Consider the following 10,298-nt stretch of genomic DNA (forward strand, 5'->3'; position numbering starts at 1 on the left):
CTCTTCAAAAAAAAAAAAAAATTCTGGACTTGTATCCTTTAAAGTCTAGTTGGCAAACTATTCCAATATTACAAGTCAATTTTGGCAGAAAAGGGCACTTTTGAAAGGCAACTTGGAAAGCCTATGGGTGAAATTGACTGCACAAACATACATCCTGATCCTCTATACAGTCCGTTGACAAGACAAAAGAATGAAAATTAAATAATTAACACTTGTTCATTTTGCTAGTTTAAATCACAACTCAAATTTTTACTACAGTATTTTCTCTTAATAAATTCAAATTCAATTTTTTCTGTGACTATAATTTTTTCTCACATGAATTTACTTTTTAACTTAAGTTCTCGATTCAAAAGAACGAAATGAACGGGGCTTTAGTGTGTGCATTTAATTATGAGTAGTAAGGTTTTAGTTCCTCTCTTATGGATGCAAATCTTTATAAACTTATAGCAACTATTTCCGACCAGCTTCTGCAGAGCTAAACAGCTTTCCGTTCTTCTTTTCATATTCCAGCTTCAACTCCTCTAAACGCTTGGTTACCTAATGTAATTAATCAAAACAGAATACCTAAGAGGTGGGACAAAATACCCGTCTTGACATTTAAATCATGTACAAAATAGTATCAACTAAGTTTGGCCCTAAACATGCATTTGAGACCTCACTTTGCGACCTATAATTCAAGAAGGCACAAAACTAGCCCCCGGGCTTACAAAAGTTGTAATTTTGATACTTCAGTTGATGAAAGGTAAACTTTTTAATGGTTTTAAACACGTGTGAGTCACGCGACTGTTTTATAAAGGAGAATGACAACAATAAATTTAAACAAAATAGACTTTAAAGTTAAAAAAAAACAAAAACAAATCACAAATGCTTCCTTGCTTTAGTTGTAAGTATCACTTCCTACTGCGCTTATAATCCCCCCATTGTCCTCTCCCTCCTATATTATCTTTTAATAAATGAGTCATGTGACGTAAATGTGTTTAAAACTATAAAAAATTGATGCTTCATTGATGAAAATACTAAAATTGCAACTTCTAATGAGCTCGGGGTCAGTTTTGTGCCATTTTGTATTATAGGGGCCAAAAGACAACTCATATAATTCAGGGACTAATGATGATAATGTACCTTGATTGAGTAAGCCATAGGTAGTAATGTATCCGGATCCATCGCATCCTCAGGGAAGTTGCGCAGAGCGTGTATGAGTTTCTCGAAGGGTAATTTCACCTTTTAAAGAAAAAGATACAGACATGCAGCTATAAGAAGGAAAGATACTGATTACATCATGCATGGGTCTGAAGCAGAATAAGATTCCTTGTATGCTTACCAAGTCATCGTGGCAATACTTTAACAGGGCCAAACCAACTTTGAACACAATTTTAACACCCTGGCAAAAACGTATCAAAAAATAGATTCATATTGAGTTTAAAACCAAAGATAGTACTTCAAAGGACTAAGTTTCAACAACATAGGATACCAACCTCATAAAGAAAAACATCCCAAATTCGAAGAGCCAAGTGGAATGGGAATGAATATGAGAAAACAGTGATAAACCATTGACTGGCATACATGCTAGGATTGATCATTTCTTGAGAAAAATGCTCACCCAGCTTTGGCAGATACTCCTTCACCAAGCGGTCAAACTGATAAAGGTATTGTTGTACCAGAGGTAGCCCTACCTACTCAACAATAAGCAGAAACTCTACCTCAAAATACTGAAAATTGTTCTTCATAGGCAAGCCAAAAAAAAGAAAAAGAAAAAAAAAAGAAAATCCCAGTAAAACTCAAATATATACTAGAAAGAAAAAGACACCGAACAAGCCGGTTTTGCTAGGGCGAGTTCTATGTTAGATATCAAAAGAGTCCCATGTGGAATAAATATAAAATGGTGTGTGGGTTTTTAAGCCCTTGGATCCCCTCCCCTTGCAAGCCGGTTTTGCTAGGGTGAGTTCTACCTAATGGGTTTGTAACATCCTATAGATCTAGGATTCCGAAGCTCAGATTGATTGTTGCCAATCAAGTCCAACTTCTATACGTGACGACTTCTGCATGCACATACATCTAATGGCAGCATAAGACAATCTTGTTCACCAAACTCTAACCATACAAAAAAAAAAATGATAATAAGACACTGAAGAAAAGGTACCAGATACAATCCTTCCATTGGAGCATGCACAGCTCCTTTAAGTAGAGCAACCAATAACCAAAACGCATCCTCTTCACTCATATAAAGAAGCAACAACCCAGCCAGAAAACCCATTCCCTGCATTTTCAACAAATCGAATTATTCAGTATTTGGCTTGAACTTAGTAGAGGAAAAAGAAGACAAAGTCAACAAACCTGTACATATCCAACATCTCTGTCATAGACAGAGTATGCCTTCAGAACATTGTAGAGGGACCTTTGGCCAGGGCCATGTCTCTGCTGGAAGAAGACATGTGAAGGGAAGGTGCGAGAAATATCTCGAATTATATCCAGCTCTGAAGCCGATGTCTCGTATATTACTAATTGCTGCAACAAACATGCAGCTTCTCAAGGACAATGCTACGCATATATGTTCACAAAACAAGTACATCAAATAAAAACTCTGCCATATATTTGCATTGAATCATCAAGAAAAACATCCTAAGCATACCTCTGTACAGTATCCTTAATCATAATTAGAAATTATTTTGATTCTGCTTAACAGAACCATGTTATAGACCCATCACTAACTAGACATTAATGAGTAAAACACAAATTTAAGCCCACAGAAAAATTTATCACGAGACTATATATCAGTGCAGCTTCAAAAGACAACCTGGCTTTTCAAAAGACATCACTTATAGCAGATGATTGATGTGACCCAGAGTCACCAGACTTACCATCAGAAAAAAAGGTTAGAAATTAGCATTTATTCGACCGATCACCTTTTTGCAGAAAATAGTTGCCAAATTTAAACTACGTTACAATACTTTAGCATCAAACGGTATCAAAGACAATGATTTCGACGAATTTGTTTCGCATAAAATAAAACATCATAATCAACGCAAGTGATACCTTTATGTTGACTGCCACCAAGTAGCAATGGTGTGTTTTATAACTAAAGTTAAAGACATAATAAAAAACCTAGTGTAGCATAGAAACAACTTAGAACAACTATATTTCATTTTGTAATCCAATCAACTCTTTAGTTTCACCTCACGATCCAAACAAAGCAATTAAATTTGTACAAACCTACTCATCAACAACAGTCCAGGCATATTATTTCGATCGATTACGTCTATCAAAAGAGACACAATTCAAGACTCCGTGGAGATTACCTCATAAACTCCTGGATTCATCAGTAAAAGGTCCCGACTTCCCGAGATCAACTGCCAAACAAGGCCCCGTAAACAATCAGGAATCCCTTTACTTATCCGCCTTTTAACAACATGAGGCTTCCTTCTGACATAATGCTTCCAATCACTGCCTCCAACCCCAATCATCTTCCTCCATTTTCTAACCCTCCTTTCATCCCTATGGAAACATCACAAGGAAATATGAACATTAACATCTCACACTCATCCAAATTGAAAAACTTAAAAACGGTTCGGTCAAAGAAAAGCACAAACCTTTCATATTCATTGGCTGATCTGCCCTTTGTCAAAGCCTCAGATGAATTATTGACTTCCTGCTTTACAAACCCAAATCTGTCTAGTGGCCTTGGTGAAGGAACTGGACCTGGCTCATAATCATCTATCCGTTTTTTTTCCATTTCACTATTATCAAAATCTCACTTGAAACTCACAATGCAGATTACACAAATTTCTTGTCATCTTCAACTTGTTGACCCTTTCACAACTTCTAAAGCATATAAAGCAAATCTGGGAAAAAAAGAAGAAGTGGTTTTATTTATTTATTTTTTCAATTACTACTTGCATTAATAGCTCTAAAAATGGTAACTGAAACATATAAATACTAAATTGAAAGTCCAAAAACAGATGAATTACCATGAAAAATTAATAATAAAAAAGCTATTTGTTCAAGTGTAATGACCCAAATATCAAAGAGCCAACATGGGCATAATTTTATTAGGATTCCTGAAGCATATGCTGGAGCAATGTTGGTATACGACAAAAGGAAGAATATGATCCATCGAAGAAGGACTAAGGAACTTTGTCCCAAGCCTCTCACAGAGGCACACAGATTCATACCCAATTCCCCAAATAAAATAATTGAAGTGATCATACTAAAAAAAGAAAAGAAAAGAAAAGATAAATATCCAACAGAAAATCAAAACCGCACCTTTTCACGTGTATTATCAAATGGGGTTCATCCCAAAACCATGAATTTCTCAACGAATTGAAAGAGCACGAACAAAACACACGTGGGTATCATAGAACTGATCGAAAACGATGAGAAGACCAACCTGGGTCGGCTAATCTGAGTCGGGAAGTGATGGGTTTTCTCTTCAAATGATTGTCTTGTATTGTACGAGTTTTTTTTTTGTTTTTGTTTTGACGATTATAATAAAGATTGTTGATGTTTGTTTTATGGTTTTGTTTCCAATGAAATTCAGAGGAAAAGGGGAGCTAGGAATGGCGGTTTTGCTTATCCTACAAACCAAACGGATCACTACGCGTGTGTTCAACTGCTAAAGTGTATCATCGGTCTGATGAAAATCATGGAACGATTTGCTCGGAATAATAAAATTAAAAATAAATCAAAAGAAATGTTCCTGCATAGCAATAATCAAATGAACCTAAATAAATTTACAGAACGACGTGCCGTTTTGTATGATGAAACGACAAGTCAATAATCAAATGAACCCAAATAAATTTACAGAACGACGTGCCGTTTTGTATGATGAAACGACAAGTCAAGCGTCCTCAAAGTTTTCGCAAGCTAAGATGAAGACGCAGAACAGAGTCTGCAGTCAGACCAGGATGCCCATGAAGGACCCCACGGGTTTATTTTTTGGATATTCATATCAATATTGATATTGATATTTCTTAGCCTCTTTTCTCCTTCCTTTTTTGAAATTCTCAAAAAGAACGAAACCCAAGAGAACAGATTTCTTAGCTTCAGCTTTGCCTTCACCTGCTGATTCAATCAGGTAGTTACCCCCTTAATTTATCGTGTTCAAAGCTGTTCACTTTTACTCTTTTTTATTTTATTTAGTTTTTTTTTATGGATAAATGGGTCAAATACAGTTAGTGGGTAGTTTTACTTAATAGCAGAAGTTGCAGTAGAGAGAGACATGGCTTGTTTTTCTCTTGCTTTCAGTAATGGGTTCTTGGTAGCCCGTGACAAGTTCGGATTTTGCGGTGGAAAAACCAAGTCTTTGAGGATATGTGAACGTTTTTGTTGTAATCGTGCATTTCCCTTTGCTTCTGTGATGGGATTTCATAGATTTTACAAATCTCAAAATGGGTTGCTTTGGAATGGAAATATTAGCTCATTGGTTAATAATGGTTATTGTAGCGTTTCCCCATTTGGGTTATGCAGTTGTTATAATTTGCAAAATGGGTTGCCTTGTGAAGATGAGATTGAGATATTGAGGAGTGGGAACAATGGAGATAATAAGCAGGCCTATTTGGGGAAAAGAGAAAGCGGTCGAGTGAAAAGGAGAAGGAGATTTTCGTTAAGGTTACGCCCGAGGTTTCGGTTGTTGACTATAAAAATGAAAAGAGCTTCACTTGGTTCTGTGTTGAATGATGTTGGGGCTTTTTTGAGAAAGAATATGAGGATGGTAATGCTTTCTGCTTCGCTTTCTGTTGCACTGGGGTTGTGCTATCTGTTTCTGAAGATAACTTCATTGCCATCTCCAAAAATGGTTCCATATTCAGACTTGATCGCGAGTCTCCAGAATGGTTCTGTTACCAACGTTCTGCTCGAAGAGGGATCTCGTCGTATATATTATAATACGAAAATGCAGAATATAGAAGATACTGGAATGTCCAACAGAGAGTCTACGGCAATAAGTCTTCCAAATGAAAGTGTGGCAAATAATGTTGTGAGCGATGATGTTTCAAAACCAGTCCAGCCGGTGAGTGCAAATGTAATGAAGAAATTTCTGAGGAAACGAGCTTCAACCCCAGAATGGCAGTATGCCACGAGAAAAGTAGATCATGATGAGGAGTTTCTTCTTAGTTTGATGAGAGAGAAGGGGACTATATATAGTTCAGCCCCTCAATCAGTGCTGATGTCAATGAGGAGTACTTTATTAACTGTGATAGCACTGTGGATTCCTTTGATTCCGCTAATGTGGCTACTTTATCGTCAACTTTCTGCTGCTAATAGCCCGGCAAGAAAGCAGAAACATGATTTGGAGATGGTCGGCTTTGATGATGTTGAAGGTGTTGATGCTGCTAAGTTGGAGCTCATGGAGGTAAGCGTCTCTTCACTTGAAAATTATGGCAAACATGCAAACTCTCTCTATTGTCTCAATGATAGCTTTATAATTGAATTAATGGTGTTACCTGGTGTTCACAATCTGGATTAGATGTAAAAATTTTATACTTGCTTGCCATTTTCCAAAAGCTTTCTATATGTTTTCTACAAAAGCATTTTCTCAAGCTATGACGTTTGGTTCATGGATTAGAATCATGAGATTAGAACCATTTTCAATTTACGTGTATTTTTTGTGAGAGAAAACACTATAGCGAACTATGAACCATGGTTCGAATTAGGGTATGAATCCCCTTACCAAACACACCATCGCTAGCTAAAACTCTATCGGTATTTAACCAGCCGTGAAATATGATTTTGGCATGATACTAATAGACCGTCACGTGCATATCTCCTCTTGTACATGAACTTTGTAGGATTCAATTTGTTTGGGAAGTAGTTGACCTACAAATCTGTCCAAATTGAATGCTCCTTGTTTATATGTGAATGTATTTGCTGAGTATATCCCGCAATTTGGAAATTTAGGCCACTGATTATCTCTTTGAGTCTCTCCTTTGTTCATCTTTGTTGACACATTTTCCATTTGTAGATAGTTTCATGCCTGCAAGGAGCTATTAACTATCAAAAGTTAGGAGCAAAATTGCCCAGAGGCGTGTTGCTGGTGGGTCCACCAGGAACAGGGAAAACGTTATTGGCCCGTGCTGTGGCTGGAGAGGCGGGTGTACCATTTTTCAGTGTTTCGGCAAGTGAGTTTGTGGAAATGTTTGTTGGAAGAGGGGCAGCTCGCATTAGAGACCTTTTTCGTGTGGCAAGAAAATATGCACCTTCAATTATTTTCATCGATGAACTTGATGCCGTAGGAGGAAAGCGCGGTAGAAGTTTCAATGATGAACGTGACCAAACATTAAATCAGGTAATCGTACTTTGAATCTATCTAATTTCTAATTTCTTGCCATTTTTTTTTCCTGGCCCGTAAAAAGTGGTCCTTATCCTTCGGGATTGACAATATGACAGAAATTATTCATTCATAAATTTTCTGTAATTGGTTTAGTCTAATTGCATATAGGAGCCTTTTAAGAACTTTTAGTAACTTATTGGGATAGAAACTTTTCTTTTATCCCCTGAAAAAGGCTTTGCAATCTCATTTTACTCATAGTTTTCCAGCTTATATGTTGGTTTCTGAAAGTCTTCTACCATTTGTAGCTGCTGACAGAAATGGATGGATTTGAGTCAGACATAAAGGTCGTAGTTATTGCAGCAACTAATCGACCTGAAGCATTGGATCCAGCCCTTTGCCGGCCAGGTCGCTTCTCGAGAAAAGTACTCGTGGGAGAACCAGATGAAGAAGGAAGGAGAAAGATCTTGGCTGTACATTTGAGAGATGTTCCTCTGGAGGAAGACATGAATCTAATATGTGACCTAGTTGCTTCTCTGACCCCAGGTTTTGTGGGCGCTGATCTTGCAAATATCGTTAATGAAGCCGCTTTACTTGCTGCTCGTGAAGGTTGGTCTGATCATATTGTACCTTCCATTCAGAATCCCTTCTCTTTATCATTTTATATGCTCAACTTTCTCCATAAACTCTTTATAACGATGCAATGCTTCCTTTCGAAAAAAAAAAACAAATGATGCACTGCTTATTTCTATATGGTTCTTTGAAGAGAGAAAAATGGAGATTTCTGGGTTCAGTGCAAAAGTTGTAATTGACTTTGGGGTTTTCAGGTGGTGAAACTGTGACAAGAGAAGATATAATGGAAGCAATTGAAAGAGCAAAATTCGGTATCAATGATAAGCAGCTTAGGCCTACCGCACTAAGCAAGGAGCTAGGGAAACTGTTTCCATGGCTGCCGTCTTTGATGAGAAAGAATGACACAAGAGAGGAAGGGTTTCAGGGACCACTAGGATATCAAACTTTAAGCTAAAGAATGCGTATATATTGAGATTTTTCTTGTAACTCATCTTGCATTTTATACTTGAATATTCATATAATTTCTGATGAGTAAGAACTTGATTTATTGTCATCTGTTCAACACATAATGTGATAGCTGGGAATGATTTTGCATTAATTCCCATAACGATTCGAAAATTTTTACAACAAATTAGAAGTTTCTACTTCTTAATAGCTGAAACATTTGAAGGGTTTCATTTTTATGAAGCCAGAAAGTGTCATACAGTCATACATAAATGGAGTCTCATCTCATGAATCTTCTGAGATCTTCTATTTGTGATTCTGGTTCATTTCAATTCGACAATGTCTAGTCTAACTCTAGTCTAGTATGTCCTTACCATTCATTCATTTTGAAGGCCTAGTCTAAGTGCATCTCCAATGCAATGCTATAATTAATGTATGCCAATTGCAAATTTAACATTATTTAAGTGCAAAAAAACTCTCCAATGCAACGTTATTTGTTATGCTAAATTTCCTATATATTATACTTTGTGACAAATTTCCCATCAAGTATATCATATGAGAAATTTAACATTTGATTTCTATTAGTTGAAATGTTTGCTTTTTCTATGTGATTGAATGCAACTTTTGCATTTTCTAATATTTTAAAACTAAAAGTTTTCTTTTACAACTTCCAAAGTTTACTAATTATAGGTAAATGTATATTTAGCATTTTAAATAGCATTATGTATTGGAGTAAACATGAAAATAATATACCATATCATATTTTTTGATGCTAAATATATAATCAGCATTAACATTTGCATTGAAGTGGTCTAATCTAGCCTAATCATGTTATTTTCTTTCCCTTTTGTGAAAAATATTTGGATTATTTTAGTTCACATACTCTGCTATTCTCTAGTTCCTTAATTCCAATGATAAGTCAAGTTAGAGGTGGGGTGGCCTTGTTATAGGTAAATTTAAGATGACAAAACATTTGCTCTACTGGGAAAATGACTTTCAAGGTCTCATTCGGAACGAAATTCTTTGCAGGCCATGGTCATTAGAAGAATTCGAATGTAAGCTTTTAGAAGTTCTTTTAGGAATCCTTGGAAATGCAATTCTTAACTAAACGAATCATTTCTCAGATTAACCAAATGGGAGATCGGGGCTGGTACTAAAATCCGTTCCATGGGAAGACATTTATAGTGTGACGATCAGCCCTTTGTTATCTCCTTTCCAGGACTCTTACAATTTGTTAGCACTCATATTGCCCCTATTGCAGAGGTTTGCATGGCTCCTTACAAAACATTTGGAACTCTGGCCTTTGAAGAAATCTAAATGAAAAGAGACTTTGAACTTGTCTTACTTGCTCTCACCCTTTCATTTCAGATAATAAACAAGTCAGTTGTGCAATTTTCATTTAGGATAGCGCACCTAATGTGTTCTCTTTTTTATTTTCTAGTATAAGTAAAATTTTTCATATATGTATTTTCTACGTTATTAAAACTTCAATTATAACTTAATACGTGCATCAACATATCCAAACTAATGAATTGGAAATTGGATAGTTAGGTAAATTTTATTCTTTTTATAGTTTTAGTATTATTTTGTTCTTTTTTTGGTAACTCATAGGACTTTCCTCTACATTTAACATTGTCCTGATTATCTATCTATTCCTAACTACGTAAAAGAGTACATATGAGCTCCTATTCATTTTGTGGTCGTCCAATGCGCATCGTTAAGGATTTTTTTGTTTAAATATAAATCCTTTATTAGCTTCTTTTCTAAAACTGATGATGCTCCAAATTGGAAAACCTAACCCACCTTAAAGCTTGTTTGGAATTTAGATTTTAGGATTGAAAAAATAAAAGAAAATGTGAGGGCAAATATTTTTTGGAATCAAATGAATAGAAATAAGAGAGAAAACTTATTAGAGTAAGCCTTGATTTTATTTTCCTTAAAAAGGAGGAAAATAAAATTTTAAGAAAAATTAAGGGAAAATTAAATAGCATTTTTATTACATGTTTTTAAAGTACATAGC

The 10,298-nt window shown here is 35.7% G+C and overlaps 2 protein-coding genes across 3 annotated transcripts; one reads left to right on the top strand and one right to left on the bottom strand.

Annotated features, from left to right (window-relative positions):
- Positions 1–343: 343 nt before the first annotated feature.
- Positions 344–4,647, bottom strand: LOC21392998 (EVI5-like protein). 2 transcript variants are annotated; one of them, XM_024168523.1, is made up of 9 exons: positions 4,385–4,647; positions 3,588–3,839; positions 3,297–3,492; positions 2,335–2,505; positions 2,141–2,257; positions 1,476–1,673; positions 1,322–1,381; positions 1,123–1,221; positions 344–537 (listed from the first exon to the last, which is right to left on the bottom strand). In XM_024168523.1, the coding sequence occupies exons 2-9, from the start codon at positions 3,728–3,730 to the stop codon at positions 451–453; spliced, it is 1,071 nt and encodes a 356-aa protein (XP_024024291.1). In that variant the 5' UTR covers positions 3,731–3,839; positions 4,385–4,647; the 3' UTR covers positions 344–450. The 2 variants fall into 2 exon arrangements, with proteins under 2 accessions (XP_024024291.1, XP_010100907.1); XM_010102605.2 differs by having other exon boundaries at positions 4,261–4,647.
- Positions 4,648–4,988: 341 nt separating this feature from the next.
- Positions 4,989–8,449, top strand: LOC21392999 (probable inactive ATP-dependent zinc metalloprotease FTSHI 3, chloroplastic). The gene is made up of 4 exons (XM_010102606.2): positions 4,989–6,346; positions 6,956–7,279; positions 7,570–7,870; positions 8,089–8,449. Exons 1-4 carry the CDS (start codon positions 5,216–5,218, stop codon positions 8,286–8,288), a joined length of 1,956 nt encoding a protein of 651 aa, XP_010100908.1. The 5' UTR covers positions 4,989–5,215; the 3' UTR covers positions 8,289–8,449.
- The last annotated feature ends 1,849 nt before the right edge of the window (positions 8,450–10,298 follow it).

Source organism: Morus notabilis, unplaced genomic scaffold (genome assembly GCF_000414095.1).
Source record: "Morus notabilis unplaced genomic scaffold, ASM41409v2 Scaffold85, whole genome shotgun sequence".
NCBI classification, from domain to species: Eukaryota; Viridiplantae; Streptophyta; class Magnoliopsida; order Rosales; family Moraceae; genus Morus; species Morus notabilis.